The 18,260-nt window shown below is 49.2% G+C and overlaps 1 protein-coding gene across 2 annotated transcripts; it reads right to left on the bottom strand.

Moving 5' to 3' along the window:
- Nucleotides 1-8,401: 8,401 nt before the first annotated feature.
- On the bottom strand, nucleotides 8,402-15,129 carry NECAP1 (NECAP endocytosis associated 1). Of its 2 annotated transcripts, XM_034785529.1 has the most exons (9): nucleotides 14,818-15,129; nucleotides 12,944-12,975; nucleotides 12,409-12,509; nucleotides 12,149-12,253; nucleotides 11,747-11,828; nucleotides 11,177-11,285; nucleotides 10,883-11,069; nucleotides 10,142-10,247; nucleotides 8,402-8,930 (listed from the first exon to the last, which is right to left on the bottom strand). In XM_034785529.1, exons 1-9 carry the CDS (start codon nucleotides 15,109-15,111, stop codon nucleotides 8,882-8,884), a joined length of 1,065 nt encoding a protein of 354 aa, XP_034641420.1. In that variant the 5' UTR covers nucleotides 15,112-15,129; the 3' UTR covers nucleotides 8,402-8,881. The 2 variants fall into 2 exon arrangements, with proteins under 2 accessions (XP_034641420.1, XP_034641428.1); XM_034785537.1 differs by lacking the exon at nucleotides 12,944-12,975 and having other exon boundaries at nucleotides 14,818-14,982.
- Nucleotides 15,130-18,260: the final 3,131 nt, after the last annotated feature.

The following is an 18,260-nucleotide window of genomic DNA, read 5'->3' on the forward strand; positions in this document are numbered from 1 at the left end:
ATGTTTTGTACAAAGTATGCTTTGTGAGGTATCATTTTAAAAGTCTTGAGCTGTTGAACATTAATATCCTCCTGGATTGGATATGCTATCATTGTATGGGAAGTTATGAAGTATTGTTATGTGTGTGTGTTACTGAAATATGTTGTGAGGTTGGGAAAGGGGATGGGATAGCTCAGTGGTTTGACCATTGGCCTGCTAAACCCAAGGTTGTGAGCCCCCTCCCTGAGGGGGCCATTTAGGGATCTGGGGGAAAAATCTGTCTGGGGATTGGTCCTGCTTTGAGCAGGGGGTTGGACTAGATGACCTCCTGAGTTCCCTTCTGTCATAACTATAAAGGGAAGGGTAACAGCTGTCCTGTGTACAGTACTATAAAATCCCTCCTGGCCAGAGACTCCAAAATCCTTTTCCCTGTAAAGGATTAAGAAGCTCAGGTAACCTGGCTGGCATCTGACCTAAAGGACCAATAAGGGGACAAGATACTTTCAAATGTGGGGGGGGGGGGGGGGGAAGGTTTTTGTTTGTGTTCTTTGTTTGGGAGTGTGTTCGTTCTCGGGACTGAGAGGGACCAGACATCAATCCAGGTTCTCCACATCTTTCTAAACAAGTCTCTCCTATTTCAAACTTGTAAGTAAATAGCCAGGCAAGGCGTGTTAGTTTTCCTTTGTTTTCTCAACTTGTAAATGTACCTTTTACTAGAGTGTTTATCTTTGTTTGCTGTACTTTGAACCTGAGACTAGAGGGGAGTCCTCTGAGCTCTTTAAGTTTGATTACCCTGTAAGGTTAATTTCCATACTGATTTTACAGAGATGATTTTTACCTTTTTTTCTTTAATTAAAAGCCTTCTTTTTAGAACCTGATTGATTTTTCCTTGTTTTAAGATCCAAGGGGTTTGGATCTTGATTCACCAGGAGTTGGTGGGAGGAAGGAGGGGGGATGGTTAATTTCTCCCTGTTGTAGACCCCAGGGGGGTTGGAACTGTATTCACCAGGAGTTGGTGGGAGGAAGGAGGGGGAATGGTTAATTTCTCCTTGTTTTAAAATCCAAGGGGTTTGGATCCGTATTCACCAGGGAATTGGTGAAGGTTTTTCAAGGTTTCCCAGGAATGGAATCCATTGAAATGGTGGCAGCCGAACCAGAGCTAAGCTGGTAGTTAAGCTTAGAAGTTTTCATGCAGGCCCCTACATTTGTACCCTAAAGTTCAAAGTGGGGATCCAGCCTTGACATCTTCCAATCCTGATATTCTATGATATGCCCACAGCTGGCCTTTCAGTAGGGACAAAAGAGCAGCTGTCACTGGCCAGAAAGGCATTGATGGCTGATCCAGCAGAATCCCATCTCCCAGAGACTCCTTAGAGAGGGCACATATGCAATGGAGACTGCCTGACCCCCCAAGTCAGGGCAAGGATCTTTCTAGTAGCTGGAAGAAAGTATAAATGAGGAACTGTAATATCATCACTTGGCCTCTTTCCCCTCCCCCCTGCCAACACATTTCAACACCTGGAAGATCCTCTGGAAAACAAAAGACTTTGAACTGGGGAGATTGGTCCCAAGCTGGAAGGAAGTTCCGTTTGAATATTGAGAACTATGAACTGCCTTCCTCTTCTCGTCCTTCAGAAATTCTATTCGGTGCAGGCCCAAGACCTTGTCCTGCACCAGAAAATTCATGCCTGTAATTCACAGCTGATGCCACACTATTAATGGCATCAACCACAGAAGCTGTGGTGGAACCAGGGCTTGGGTATTTTTGCTCAGCCTGCCCAAAGCAGGGTTAGATGACATAATGGGAAAAATGCCCAGCTACACTACAGTTACCATCAGTGGAGCTGAACCATTTTCAGATTATAGGTCCTAGTTTTGCCCAGGTGTCAAACTTTCCCCCACCATCTTTCAGACCCTATGTTCGTGGTGGTAGCATTCTCTTCTCATTCAGCCAACGCAACGGCTCACCTCCCACCCAGCTTCTCCGCTCACTGCTATAGGCCTAGAAGCAGCTATTCCCAGCAGACCAAGTAAGCCTGCTGGTTCATTCTGCAGTACAAAATAAATACCGTTACTTGGGAGATGATCAGGAGATCAAATCACAGACTTCTACTCAAAGGCCTAGCCTTAATCCTTCATCTGGAGAGAGCTGTTGTGTATATCATGTGTAGGAGGAGGTCTTAACAGCCAGCCCTTTGCTTAGGCTGGGTTAGAAGAAAGCATTTGCAATGCAAGGTGTGGGAGAGGGGGAATGGGAGGTGCTGACATAGGGTCACTGCACCAATAACCTAATGCCAGAACCAAACCCTCTTCACTGCAAACAGAGAAGAGGAGCTGTCTCCCTGTCCTGCTCATAATGTGTGTGTGCGTGGGGGGCAGATTTATAGGATGTTATCAAGATGATGCAATTCAAACCTGTTCCCTTACTAGTTCCTATTAGACACATCCATGCTGCTGTATATGCAAAACCAAGATCAAAGCTACCAAAGCAGTAGGATCTCCCTTCCTCTTCCCTACACTCCTCCTCCTTACACATTCCCATACTGCTCTGTCCAACCCTCTTCTTTCTCCCTCTTTCTAGTACCTCCCCGCATTGTTACTTCCATGCGGATTTGACTCTGGTGAAAGGAGCTGCTGTACGTAATCCTCCATTTACTCAGAGAACAGGCAGGACTACATTACCAGCCACCTCTAATACCATGCTTCACACCAAGACTGTGGGAGTGCTTAGCCTCCAGGGCCAATCCTTAGCCTCTCTGCTATGCCTAACACTGGGAAAATAAGCATTTTGTGGTATGGGACACATCTCCCCCCTGGTAACCGAAAGCTATCAAATACCTTTCACATCAGCCACCACAGAAAATTGTTCCCAGCCACTCCTATCTATACTGATCTGGGTTGAAGTTACTGGTGACCTAGATGGCAAAGTCTCTAGCTCCCTTGAACAGTTACCTGAGCATTAACATAGCTTTTCATTTTCATTTGTACTTCAAGATTTTCAACCCATGTAACACATTACTAGACTTGCCAACCCATTACCCCTGAATATGTTCTAAGAGTGCAGAAGAACTCTCGCATCTATCGAGGCTGCTGTACTCTTATGCTTCTCCCAGGGAGCACCATGAAGTTTGGCTGCTCAGTGCCAGGGGTTTATCACTTCACTTTGTAGTACTGCTGCAGGAGCACAATGGTAGTGGGTTTCAGTGAGAAATATTCCCCGTAGTACCTTTCATCCTAAAGCACTTCAACTACTATATACTCCTGCCATTGGTTTAATACAAACAAGAACAAATACTCTTAGGCCTGGTCTACACTACTAAACCCCTTTTTTTCAATTTAAAGGGCTCTTTAATCTGTTTTCTGTATTCCACCTTGACAAGTGGAGTAGTGTTTAAATCGAGATTGCAATCCCGGGTTAAAGTATTGTGGACGCAATTCGACGTTGTTGGCCTCCGGGAGCTATCCCAGAATGCTCCCTTGTGACGGCTCTGGACAACACTCTCAACTCCGATGCACTAGCCAGGTGGGCAAGAAAAACCCCGGGAACTTTTGAATTTCATTTTCTGTTTGGTCACCATCAGCACAGTCCACCATCACAGGCAACCATGCAGAGTCCACCATCACAAGAGATCACGCAGTCCTGGATTCGCAGACGAGCTCCAACTCCAAACGGGAGGTACTGGATCTCATTGCAGTAAGACCACAGACTGCAGCTGCAGCCCCTGAATAACCGCCCTCCCTCCTCCCCAAGTTCCATAGCCTCCTCACCCAGACGCCCAAGAACACGAGCGGGGAGGCTACAGGGACCCACACACTCAACCCCAGAGGATTGCCCAAGCAGCAAAAAGCGGGCATCTGCGAACTTTTGATTTGGTTTCTGGACTTGTCCTTCACTCCTCCTCCACCCCCCAAACACAATACCCGCCCCATCCCGGTCTACCATCTGATTTCTCTCAATCTGTTGCGCAACAAATAATAAAGAACAGTTTTTTAAACAATTTTGACTTAATTTCCTTTCATATATATAGGGGGCAGGTAACTTCAAGAGAAACAAACAACTGTCACACCATACCCTGGCCAGTCATGAAACTGGCTTTCAAAGCTTCTCTGATGCGCAGCACACCCTGCTGCGCTCTTCTAATCGCTTTGTTGTCTGGCTGTGCGAAATTGGCTGGCAGGCGAGTTGCCTCAACCTCACCCCCCGCCATAAACGTCTCCCCCTTCCTCTCACAGATATTGTGGAGCACACAACAAGCAGCAATTACAATTAGAATATTGGTTGTGCTGAGATCTAACAGTCAGTAAACTGCACCAGCGCCCTTTCAAACGTGCAAAAGCACATTCTACCACCATTCTGCACTTGCTCAGCCTATTGTTGAATTGCTCCTTACTCCTGTCCAGGATGTCTGTGTATGGCTTCATGAGCCATGGCATTAAGGGGTAGGCTGGGTACCTGCGGATAACTATAGGCATTTCAACATCCCCAACAGTAATTTTCTGGTCTGGGAAGTAAGTCCATTCCTGCAGCTGTTCAAACAGACCAGAGTTCCTGAAGATGCGAGCGTCATGCACCTCTCCCTGCCATCCCACGCTGATGTCGGTGAAACATCCCTTGTGATCCACCAGTGCTTGCAGCACCATGGAAAAGTACCCCTTGCAGTTTATGTACTAGCCGTCCCGGTGTGCCAGGGCCAAGATAGGGATATGAGTTCCATCTATCGCTCCATCACATTTTGGGAATCCCATTGCAGCAAAGCCATCCACTATGACCTGCACGTTTCCCCGAGTCACTACCCTTGATATCAGCAGGTCTTTGATTGCGTTGGCTACTTGGATCACAGCAGCCCCCACAGTAGATTTGCCCACTCCAAACTGATTCCCAACTGACCGGTAGCTGTTTGGCGTTGCAAGCTTCCACATGCTATGGCCACTCACTTCTCAACTGTGAGGGATGCTGTCATTTTGGTGTCTTTGCGCTTCAGGGCAGGGGAAAGCAAGTCACAAAGTTCCATGAAAGTGCCCTTACGCATACGAAAGTTTCGCAGCCACTGGGAATCATCCCAGACCTGCAACACTATGTGGTCCCACTAGTCTGTGCTTGTTTCCCGGGTCCAGAATCGGCGTTCCATGGCAAGAACCTGGCCCAATGCCACCATGATCTCCCAATCGCCATATGCTGTGCTTCTAGGAACATCTGTGTCCATGTCCTCATCAGTATAGTAATTGCACTGTCGTCGCTTCCTCACCTGGTTTTGCAGGTACTGCACATACTGCTGGATAATGCACAAGGTATTTACAATGGTCTAAACTGCAGCGGAGATCTGAGTGGGCTCCATGCTTGCCGCGCTATGGCGCCTGCATGGTTAATCCTGGAAAAAGGGCGCAAAACGTAGGAGAGCTGTTCGGTTCAAGATGGCTGATAAAAGGTGGTAAATGGTTGTCTTCTGTAGCTTTCACGGAGTCGGGAAGCTCGCTAGAGCTGCAAGAGCGGGACAGCAGAGTTTGCAGTGGAAGCGTGAGCAGAATTTGCGGCGGAAGCTGTGCTGCTTGGTTCGCGGTAGCCGCAAAAAGGCGGGAAATGGTTAGATAAAAGAGTAGACAGAAAGATGAGAGGACATGCGAGGTGGATTCATAGTACCAGGAGACAGGGGGTGCACCGTACTGCACCGTCTGCTGGCAGTATGGCATCTGCCATAGCTTTCACGGAGGGAGGAGGAGCGAGTGACGACACACACCCAGAAACACCCACGAGAATGTTTTTGCCCCATCATGCACTGGGAGCTTAACCCACAATTCCAATGGGTGGCAGAGACCGCAGGAACTGTGGGATAGCTACCACAGTGCAATGCTCCGCCGTTTGATGCTAGCCTCTGTACTGTGGATGCACTCCGCCGAATTCACGCGCTTTAGTGGGGACACACAACACCAAATGTATAAAATCACTTCCAAAAATTCGAGTAGAATAAGTTTGAATTAATTTCGTACTGTAGACGTACCCTTAAACACAACGCACAATTAACCTGTGAAACTCATTGCCAGGGGACGTTGTGATGACCAAAGGTATAATCAGATTCAAAAAAGAACTTCATGAGTTCATGGAAGATAGGTCCGTCAATGCTTATTAGGCAAGATAGTGAGAGACACAACCCCATGCTTGGATGACCCCAAACTTCTGACAGCCAGAAGCCCTGTAAGGGGGGGGGAAGGGGAGAGGAGGCAGGGTATGAGGTGGATCACCCAACTGCCCTGCTCTGTACACTCCCCATAAAGCTCTGGTACTGTCCATTGTCAGAGACAGTATGCTGGACTTGATGAACCATTAGTGTGACGCAGTATGGCAGTTCTTAGGTACAAACAGAGGCCTTTAGTCAATAGGGCAGCTGCCCCAGCACAAAATTCACTTAATTTAAGAGAGTTCATTTTCCCAATTTTTTCTTGTTTTTAATTACCATTATTGCACCAGTACATTTTATGCTTTATATACATACATCTTTAATTTTTGCTTCTTCAGCTTTGCAAATACATAATATATTATCTCCAGAATACTAGCTAAGAGACATTACACAGAGGGAGAGGCTCCTGGTTAGTTGCTAATTGATGCTGTGAACTTCCTTAGTTTTGGAAACTGATATATAATTGAAATGACTGGACCTGCCACTGATATGGAAGATTTGAGCCAACAGCCAGGGCATATGGCCTGGTGTAGAGAACACCAGGAGAGGAAGGGGTTAATGATTTACACCCATCCATGTAACAAATTCATAGGAGAAAGGGAAGCCTCGGAGAGAGGGAGCTAAACCAACAGTGAGATTCAGGAGCAAATATCAAGAGGGGAAAATACATCTGGGGATCAGGAATAGGTGGCTATTTAAAATACATCTATCCATCCAAGCCTGCAATCTGGTCCCCACTTCCACAAGTGGAACTGCAGCAGCTTTACAGAGACATGGCACTCCCACAAGTCTCTTCAAAATAGTTTTTGCTTCCTAGAGAGATGCTCCAAGTGCAAATTGGCCTCTCAATGCCCTCAGTACTAGCGAGCCTGCAGAGAGGTAGTCTACAATCGCAACAGTGGAGAAGAGAGAAAAAGGGTTGGAGACCAATTGGAAGGACAAAAGTGCCCAATTAGCTGCTCCCCTTTTAGAACTCTAGCCCTGCGATTTTAGAGGTGGAGGGCAGAAATTAAGTGAACAAAGTTTTAATGATTCTACAGTACATCTGAGGATAAACGTGTTGCCACTAGTTGAGTGTCACAAACAAGAAGACACCTGCCTGCAAAGTCCATGTCTAGTGTTCTAGAAAGCAGATCCCAGCTACAGGAGGTTTCGGGAGACTGGCTGTTCTGCTAGGGACTCCACTGAAGCCCATATGGTGGAAGTGGGTAGGAGGCCAGGATTCCCTGTAAAATGACCCAGATTAGGAAGCGGACTTGCATGGCTATTTGGGAACAGGGTGGGGGGGAATGAAAAGCAAAGGGCTTTAAGAGTCTTCCCAACAGAAAAAGGAATGAGGTACAAGACCTCTCTGCCTCAGAGACTTTGTATGCCCTTAGGAAGGGCTTGAGGGACAGGGGGATTCAGGCCCACAAGTGGAAAATGAGTGTGAGTGTGAAAGGAGAGGACACCCAGCTCCAAAATGGCCTGTCATAGCCCACATGTCATGCAAGACCAGACCCTAGTCAGGGTTCAGCCACCTTCCCACCTGCAATCAATCCCTCCCCAAATATAGTCGGTGTGGGGGGTGTCCTATGGGATCTGTCCCTTCCTCACCCTCCCTCAGAGCAGCTTGAGCTATCTATGGGCACAGGGAAACTGTTGTAATGCAAGTGATTTCGGCATAGCACTGCCCAGATGCACCAGGACGTATCCCAGCAGAGGCTAGGGAGATGAAGTGCTGATGGAGGTGGGATAATCCAGTCACTAACCAGCCACACCACTAGCATGGCTGTTCAATTATAAAAACAGGCATTTTTACACACTTCCAGTTAAAACAGCTCAATGGCATGTTGAGATCTCAGTGGAGGAGGAGGGAAACAGGAGAGTGCTTTGGAAGGGCAGGGAGGGAAGCAGCACCAAGATCAGCTTCTAAAAGAACAAACCAAGTAAGAGAAAGTCATGATCATGAAGTGCCAGGTCTGTGGCCTGGAGACAGGTCGGTCTATACATGGACCTGTGTCTCCTCCCGCAAAGCCACAGGGAACACCCATCACAGGGAAGATCTGCATATCAGACCAAGGAGAGAGAACAAGGGGGTGGTTATGGCTCAGTCTGGACAGACATGCCATGATTAAGGATTAATGCACAAGATCATGTTCCATAGGAGAGAGAAGGCAGACTGCTCCAATCTCCTAGCTGTTCCTAGTTAGGGCCATAGCTAATCCATCAATACAAACTAGTGCCCCAAACACGGCTGCATGAAACCCTAACAGCCTGCAAGCCAAGCTGTAGTGATTTGGGTCTTTACTGTAGAATACCTGTGAAAGGTTTTTTAACAGTGGGAGGGAGCTGGCCCTCGCCAGACGGAGAGCTTAAAAACACAAAAGCCTCAGACAACTTCAAACCCTCTTCATGGGCCTCACATTACGGATTCTTGATTTCCCTGTATGGATAGCTCAGAAACAAGAAACAGGATGCATCTCTCAATAGCCAGGTGGATAGAGGAGATACAACTCCCTTCCTCTCCCTGGCTATCATATGGCGGAATTTTGAGATGTTCCCTCAGGGTTTTTGGCAGTTTTACTGTGAGATCAAAAATCAGTCTCAATTGAAGTGGAAACTTTAGAAGGAAAGATTGTCCAGGATTTTTGATTGAAGTCTTGAGAGGTTTGGATCCCTCCCATCCCACTTGATGCCCCTAGAGCCTCTTGGTCATCGGTCTGTTCCCACTCCACTGCCTTTGCCATTCAGAACTGGACCCAGTTAGACTGCTGAGGACCCTGATTGGGAACAGCGCTGAAAGGACAAAAAGACTGTCAGAGGGCCCAGTTCCAGTCTTGGGATTGCTGTCCCACCTATACAGCTCTGCCAATGCCGCTTAGTCCTGCTCTGCAGCGCCCCTCCCCCCCCCCCATTCCAGTGCTGGGCTCCCCACAGAGCCCAGCCAATGCCCCTCAGATCTGCTTTGCAGCCCGCGTGCTTTTCCAGTCCTGGGCTCCCCACAGAGCTCAGCCAATGCCCCTCAGACCTGCCCTGCAGCCCGCCTCCCCTCACAGCCCTGCCAATGCCCTACAAACCTGCCCTGCAGCCCCCCCATTCCAATCCTGGGCTCCCCACACAGCCCTGCCAATGCCCCTCAATCCTGCCCTGCAGTGCTCCCTTTCTTCTCATAGACTCATAGACTTTAAGGTCAGAAGGGACCATTATGATAATCTAGTCTGACCTCCTGCACAACGCAGGCCACAGAATCTCACCCACCCACTCCTGTAACAAACCCCTAACCAATGCCTGAGTTATTGAAGTCCTCAAATTGTGGTTTAAAGACCTCAAGATGCAGAGAATCCTCCAGCAAGTGACCCATGCCCCACGCTGCAGAGGAAGGTGAAAAACCTCCAGGGCCTCTGCAGCGGTCTGCCCTGGAGGAAAATTCCTTCCCGACCCCAAATATGGCGATCAGTTAAACTCTGAGCATGTGGGCAAGACTCACCAGCCAGACTCCTAGGAAAGAATTCTCTGTAGTAACTCAGATCCCAACCCATCTAACATCCCATCACAGACCATTGGGCATATTTACCTGCTAATAATCAAAGATCAATTAATTGCTAGAATTAGGCTATCCCATCATACCATCCCCTCCATAAACTTATCAAGCTTAGTCTTGAAGCCAGATATGTCTTTTGCCTCCACTACTCCCCTTGGAAGGCTGTTCCAGAACTTCACTCTTCTAATGGTTAGAAACCTTCATCTAATTTCAAGTCTAAACTTCCTGATGGCCAGTTTATATCCATTTGTTCTTGTGTCCACATTGGTACTAAGCTTAAATAATTCCTGCCCCTCCCTGATATTTATCCCTCTGATATATTTATAAAGAGCAATCATATCTCCCCTCAGCCTTCTTTTGGTTAAGCTAAACAAGCCAAGCTCTTTGAGTCTCCTTTCATAAGACAGGTTTTCCATTCCTCAGATCATGTAATCTCTGTCTTCTGTCCCCTTCCCCTGCTAGTTACCTGGATGCAGTGCTGAAGTCTCCCCAGAGGTCTGTGGTGGCTGGAACAGCAGCAAGTGCTGGTGCCTTAGAGATGGATGCAGGAGAGTCCAAATCTAACAGGATATCTGAGGGAAGGAAGAAATACATACACACTCAAAATTGTTGATAATACAGACTCACAGCCCTGGAGTGTTTAAATACCATCATCCTACAGGATATTTCCTCCCTGCAAGGTCACTGCTATTGAAATACATTGATCACCTGTAGAGACAACCCTGCCTTCAGGAGAAGTGATGTGAATGTTCCAGGACTATATTACTAGCTCTTCTTGGCTATTCTTGCTGGGTCTCCACCATGCTTCCAGCTGTTTTGCTACAACCACCTCAGGGATGCGCAACATCCTCATGACCCAATCAATCCTTTTCCACCATTACAACTAGCAGCCTCATAATTTGCATCATGAACACTAGCTCCAAAAAGACAGAGGACTGAGACCACCAATTCATTTCACACAAGCCACTGAACAGATAGGAACTACTTTAGATTAGTACTGATCAAGGCTGAACGCAAATGAGTGACCAAACGGGCAACTGATAGGGCTTGAGAGATTCACAGATTTCAAGGTCAGAATGGAGCACAGATCATCTAGCCCGCCCTCCTATCTAACAAAGGCCATAGAACTTCCCCCAAATAATTCCAGTTTGAACTAGAATAAGTTGCCCTGTGCTGGTGACCCCTCCCATCCATACTCAGCACTTACCAGCATTGCCCATGTTGCTGGATTTCAGCACTGGTGGTGGCGTCACATGGTTGGAAATGGCTGTTGAAGATGGGGGAGGGATTGGAGGGGCTGTGATTTTGCCACCTGGAGGGGGTGGGAGCAGGTTCAGCCCCCCCAATCCAGCTGCACGGGGTTTGGGTGCCCCTCCTTTCTTTGTTGGCATGTTCTGTAAAGACACCGAAATGGATTTGAAGAGGATTCTCTAGTGGAATACAACTGTGAGCCTGGAAATGGCACTTGGCTCAGAGTTGGCTAGGCTGGGGAGATCCTTACCCCAATGTTTAGTTTGATGGTCTGTCCTTCCTTGAACCCTAGGTCCAGTTTGGGGCGTGTGTCAGTTTCCTGTGACTCCTTGGAGATTTCGGTCTCCTGTTTCACCCACCTGGATTCAAAGAAGGAAGAAAGGGAGAAGCAGTTGAGCGCTCTTGACAAATGGAGGCCGCAAAAGGACCATGGGAAATTTTCTCCTGGGGAGCACATTATCTGGCTTTATTCCTAGTACTTGCAGGGTCAGCACTAGAGACAGACAGCAGAGAGTTCAAGCTACCATGTCCCCAGAAGGACAGTCCCTTTAACACTACAATACATTCCAACCACCCCATCCTGCCCTGCAGTGGCACCAATTGGGAGACTGCCACGTCAGAGGCAAGAGCAACTCTGTGACCCAGGTTAACTTTGAGCCCATACCTTGGGTAACAGTGTCCTCAAGTGCTACTGCTGAAACTGCACAGCTGGGCTGCACCAGGGCCCAAAGGAATCCTGCCCCCATGGTGCCATGGGTGAGCACCCACCACATGCTGCATACCGGCAGAGGAACAATGCCCTAGGGGAGATGGGACTCACTTGAAGTGATCCTGCAGGGAGACATTGAAGTCAAAGGCGTCACCCCGATCTGAGAAGCCGATGCCAATGAAAGCGCTTCGCCCTGGTGGGAAACAGATGTCAGCATGGGAGGGGAAGCCTTGCAGATTCCTTCTCAGCCCAATGTATCAACCCACTCCTCGCCCAGATGTCACATACCCTCACTCGCCAATCCACCAGCCCTGCTCAGCCTACTGCAATCCCCCCCCAGCAGTCCCAGCCACCTCACCATTCCAAACATACACCAGCACTCAAAAGGGTAGCTAGCATCCATGTAACTCAGCCAACAAGCTATGGCCGGATCTCCTTTGCCCTGGCCTGAATGCACTCATTTCCATGGCACACTCCCTGCTGCACCACATAGCATCTTCCCTTTCTACTCACCATTCCCATCCTGAATTCGGAGGACAAAGTACCGGCTGGAATCTGTCACAGTCTCCACTGCAAGGCCAGGGAACTGGTCTATGGGAGCCTGAGCAAAGAGCTCTCCTGGGGGATAAAGGGCAGGGAGTTAAGGAAAGGAATCCCATGCATTCTTTCCCACAAAGAAAACTGCTATACTGAGCTATTAACTAGGGTGTCCCCCCTAGGGTGAGTCAGAGGTAGCAGCCATAAAACAACCTCACACCCTCACCCTGCCTTACCTGAAACTTTATCCTCTAGCTTTATATATGCAATTTTGCCTTTAGACGTGACACGGAGACGCCCTGTCCAGTCCGGCTGGTCCAGTTTCCAGTCAGATGCCCTGGGCGGGGAAATGAACAGCAAGGTATGTTCACTGATAGCACCTCAGGCCTGCCCTGCAGCCTCTTCCTGTCCTGCGCTTCCCACACAGCTCAGCTAATGCATCTCAGTTCTGACCTGCAGCACCCACTGCTCCCTTATTTCACATCTCTTCTGAAATTAAGTACAAGTCTCAGAATCTCAACCCTCTCTCAGCTGTTACCAGCTCCACACAGGAGACTCTGATGGCCCATCTTTCTGTATTTACTCCCCTGTGCAGGCAGAAATAGAAATAACCCCGAGAAAGGCATCCAAAGTTATTAGAGATACAGACAGGGGAAAAGGCTTCAGTCCAGGGAAATGTTCAGAGTACAAGGCTGCTGAGTTGAAACAGGGAAGGCCTGTAAAAATGATTAATGGCCTAGAGAAGGAAACCACACTGTTATTGCTATTTACCCCATTCTGTTCCAGGAAAACAATGAGACGCTCTGAAATTAAACAGAGTGTGTTTAAAATGGATTAAAAAGGAAGTTACACTTTCACACATCCACATGCCATATCATTAACCACGGAACTCTCTGTTGCAGGATGTTACTTAAGCAAAGCAATTAAGGAATTTCGGAGACCAGATTATATATGTATGTGACCAGGAATAGTATCTGCAGTGACACTTCAGATAAAAATTACTAGGGCTAGCGACACCTGCACTTCAAGGTGTAAGTCAGTCACACCAGCGACTTTGTAAGGATGGCATTGTAGAGTTTGATAATCATGTCCTGCAATTACAGATGACATATGGTCCATCTATAGGCAAGGAGAAAGATTTGCTAACTGCTGGCCCTACAAACTCATCCCGGGATTTGAGGGTCAAGATGAATTCCTTCTGGCTCATACATCACTATGAAGTGACGTTGTATAAGGTAAGCTCAACTTTTAGTTAACCCCATTCACTCTTGGTGTCTGACAAAGTAGACAGGTGTAACTGAGGACATAAGTTAGCCTTGGAATTTGGCTAAATATTTTATTTTTATAATCAAAACAATTGATATAAGATCAACTAGTTAATCCCCAAACCTCAGCAACATGGAAAGAATGTTTTCCATCCATAAAATGAAGAGCATGAGACTGATTTGGTTTCTGATTTTCAAAAGAGCTGAGCAACCACTACTTCAGCTGAAGCCAGTGAAGTTGCAGATGCTCAACACCTCAAAGTCAGGCCCCAGTTGACTTGCTCAAGGCCAGAGAGGATCAGTGGTAGGCCAGGTATTAGTACGTAGAAGCATCTGCCCTCCAACCCTCTGCTTATTCATGCAGCACAAGTCATGCTGACTCCAGTCAAATCTGTGACTGTGCAAGAGCCAGAACAGAATCCAGCTCACTCTTCGTAGCTGTCCTGGATCTGCAGGGATAATGGGAGGTAAAACATATTTGTCACTGAAGAGAGCAGGTATTGTATGACTCAGAGCACACACAGGGAGCAGAACTGTTGAGTAAGGTGCCATTTTTATAGAGAGTCATTTTTCCTTCCCTTGCAGTGTCAGAAAATCGACCACCACACCGCCTATGACACAAGCATTAGGAAGTGAAACCGATTGGCATTAGGACAGTGAAACTAACCAGTCAGATGGGGGAAAATAAACATCTACAAATGGCAAAGAGGTAGTTGGCTTTGTTTGTATTCCTCATTTTAACAATCGGGGGGGAGGGGGAGAAATAGCTCGGAGGATTCCCCCTCCCTACTAGTCTGCCTGTGCATTTTAGCACTGCTGAAGACTGCCAGACAGGCAACCGCTAGAGACAAGAAGGCTCCATTTATCCGGAGAACAAGTGCAGCAAACACAGAGGCAGCACAAGCGTCTCTCAAAGGCGACCCTCCTGCCCGTGCGCCCCAGCCTGCCCCGGGGAGAACCCGCTCGGGGGGAGAGAGCTCACTTGCCCCGGCGCTGCCAGCAGAGGGGCCTGAGCAGCCCAGTCCTGGGGGGCTGAGCGACCCCAGACCGAGTGCCCCCCTCCGTGCCCGCAGCCGGACCGGACCGGCCCAAGGCTCCGCAGCCCAGTCTCCTGGCTCCCCACCCCCCTCTGGGCTTTCGGGGAGCGGAGCCCCCGGGACGAGACAAGCGCGGGACAGTCCCGCTGGGCGCCGGCGGGCAGAGCGGGGGGCACGGCCGGGGGTCGGCAGCGCGACGCCGGGACCACGGGCAGGGCCTTGCCCCCGCGATGGGGGCAGCAAGCGGGCCAGGGGAGGAGGGTGAAGCTGCCCCCGGGGGCAGGACGGGACACGCCGGCCCCGCTCACCCGGGGCGGGGCGGGGCAGGATGCGGCCCCGCTACCTGTATCCCCGGTTGGAGGCCCGCGGCGGGATGCGGTAGACGCTGACATCGGGCTTCACACACAGGATGGACTCGTACTCCGCCTCGGCCGCCGCCATCTCGGATCTGAGACCCCAGCGGGGGGAGCGAAGGGGCGGGGGGTCCTAGTAACCGGGGATGCTTCCGACCGCCATTTTTGTTAAGGGCAAAGGCTGCTCCGTGGGAGATGGCGGCCATGTTGAAATCAGGCCCGTTGAAGTTGTGGTGAGAGCCATTTTGGATCCTGGTAGCTTCACACTGGCAGAGGGCAGCCATATTGGCAAACGGTCATGTCAAGCGGTGACGGACGCCATTTTGGATCCTGGCAGCTTTGTCGCCGCTTTGGGTGGCCACGGTGGAAGCGGACTGATGAAGCTACGGCGGTCGCCATCCTTAATCCTGGCACCTATTCGGCCTTTCGTCTTCAGTCGCCATTTTGGAAACGGGCAGCGTGAAGCAACCATAGAAGGCCATCTTGGTTCCTGGCAGATCAGGCCCCGGCCCTGTGGTTCCCCAGAGGGGCATCCCAAGTGTGATGGTGCTGGCTTGTGCTGGCCCAGGGGCTAAAGGGCCCCGGGAGATTTTGAGGGGGCAGGTGTTGAGGTGGGGTGTGTCGATAGAGATAAGGGGTGCAGGACAGCATGGGGGCATGTTTTGGGGTGCAGGGCAGCATGGGGGCATGTTTCAAGGCTGTGGTGGTTCAGGAGGGAGGCTGAGCTGCCAGTGCCCTAACGTGGCATGGGCAACTGGCTCCCACAGGGCATCAGCCGCTCCTTGCCCCAGTGCCCAGGGTAGGGCTAAAATGAGCACCGCTAAACCATGGACATACCGACAAGAAGAGCGCAGCGCAACCACTGCTGACCCGAGTGTTCCAAACATTGAATCAGGCCCCAGAAATCAGGAGATTTTTCTTTTTTAAAATGATCCTTATGGGATTCTTTGTCTGCTGGTTTCTGCACCGTTAGCGTGCACTGGCTTCCTGTTTCCAAGCTTTTTTCTGTAGCCGCAAGGGCTAGAAACGGTTGTTTTAAATTAAAGCTAGAATTCTACTGTAATCACATTAATCTAGGAGCTGAGTCTTTAAGAAAAACACCAAGTACTGCAAGACTCATGGTAAAAATTGAAAGATTTGGCAACACTGACCAATCACAAAGTACCTGAGGGGAAATGGCCCACTTCTCCTCCTTGCCACCTGTCACTATGATGAAGACGATGCACCCCAAAATGAACAACAAATCCAAACCATTCCTGCCACACAAATCTCTGCTAAAAAACCCACCCCGATACCTCCATACAATGTGACTAACAGCTGCAAATGCAAATGAGGGGCAACTGAATATGCAAACAAGGCAAATGAATATGCAAGTGAGGAACACTTGACTATGCAAAGGAGCCATCTTGGTTTGTTTTCAGGGTTCTCTGAAAGGCCAAGCGACCTTCTAAACAACTTCCACGGGCCCAGCTCTTGGGAACATCCCCTGCAAAGCACTGAGTGGCATCCGTAGGGAGGTCATCTCTGCTGCTGTGTGCCACAGAAACCCAACTGAACATGGCTTCCTGATCTTATCATTCCCATCCTGGGCAGCAGACAGAAATGCTGGTTAACTCCATGCTGAAGTCGGCTCTGGGATTCCCCACTCTTCTTGGGAATGCTCAATGATGACCACCCCCACTTAAAAAAATTACAACAACAAAAACCAGTACCCCCCGTCCCTCAAATCTGAGATTGTCCATCTTCCCGACAAAGATCCAATTGGTTTATCTCAACAGCAAATTATATAGCGATGCTAAATTATCTCCCCCACCCTTGGGATGTTGAGTCCCCATGATGGTTTGCTTCCAACTTGGTTCCCCTCACCGATAAACAGAGGCTAGGGGGTTATAAAACAGAAAGAGGAAACATGAGGTTTGACAGAACAGAGCCACGCTAGAAACGGGGACAACTGGGGGACACAGCTGGGGGAAGGGCAGCTCAACACTCATTCCTGCTTCAACAGCTCTTCTTCCTGCTTTGCAAGTGCTCACACAGGGTATGTCTACACTACGAAATTAGGTCGAATTTATAGAAGCCGGTTTTATAGAAATCGGTTTTATACAGTCGATTGTGTGTGTCCCCACATAAAATGCTCTAAGTGCATTAAGTCGGCGTACCGCGTCCACAGTACCGAGGCTAGCGTCGACTTCCGGAGCATTGCACTGTGTGTAGCTATCCCACAGTTCCCGCAGTCTCCGCCGCCCATTGGAATTCTGGGTTGAGATCCCAATGCCTGATGATGCAAAAACAGTGTCGCGGGGGGTTCTGGGTACATGCCGTCAGGCCCCTCCCCCTCCGTCAGAGCAACGGCAGACAATCGATTCGCACCTTTTTACCTGGGTTACCTGTGCAGACAACATACCACGGCAAGCATGGAGCCCGCTCAGCTCAGCTCACCGTTACCATATGTCATCTGGGTGCCGGCAGACGTGGTACTGCATTGCTACACAGCAGCAGCTAATTGCCTTTTGGCAGTAGACGGTGCAGTATGACTGGTAGCCGTCATCGGCTATCTAGGTGCTGGCAGACGTGGGGCTGCATTGCTATACAGCAGCAGCTCCTTGCCTTTTGGCAGTGGATGGTGTATTACGATTGGTATCCATCGTCGTCGTACTCCTCAGTGAGTTTGGTCAGAGGCACCTGGGCAGACATGTTTTGTCTCCTGGAGACTCAGTCCTGCCGGCAGTCCTATTGAACCGTCTTGACAATGATGGCTAGCAGTCGTAATACAGCATTTTCTGCCAAGAACCCAGAAGATGCTGATGGCTATCAGTCATGCTGCACTGTCTGCTGCCAGCTTAAGATGTAAAAAATAGATGGACCAGATTTGTTCTGTATTCATTTGCTTCCCCCTCCCTCTGTGAAATCAACGGCCTGCTAAACCCAGGGTTTTGAGTTCAATCTTTAGGGGGGCCATTCTATGTGACAGTTGTTTGTGTTTCTCCCTGATGCACAGCCACCTTTGTTGATTTTAATTCCCTGTAAGCCATGTCGTCACTCGCCCCTCCCTCCCTCCTTCCCTCCCTCCGTCAGACAATAGTTTTGCGCCTTTTTTCAGCCCAGACGCCATAGCACTGGGATCATGGAGCCCGCTCAGATCACCGCGGCAATTATGAACACTATGAACACCACGTGCATTGTCCTGAAGTATATGCAGAGCCAGAACATGCCAAAGCAAAACCAGGCGAGGAGCTGATTACAGCGATTGCAGCGCGGCAACGAGACCGATGAGGAAATTGACATGGACATAGATCTCTCACAAAGTACAAGCCCCAGCAATGTGCAAATCATGGTGTTACTGGGGCAAGTTCATGGCGTGGAACGCCAATTCTGGGCCTGGGAAACAAGCACAGACTGGTGGGACCACATCATGTTGCAGGTGTGGGATGAT

Source organism: Trachemys scripta, chromosome 1, assembly GCF_013100865.1.
Source record: "Trachemys scripta elegans isolate TJP31775 chromosome 1, CAS_Tse_1.0, whole genome shotgun sequence".
In the NCBI taxonomy this organism is placed as follows: Eukaryota; Metazoa; Chordata; order Testudines; family Emydidae; genus Trachemys; species Trachemys scripta.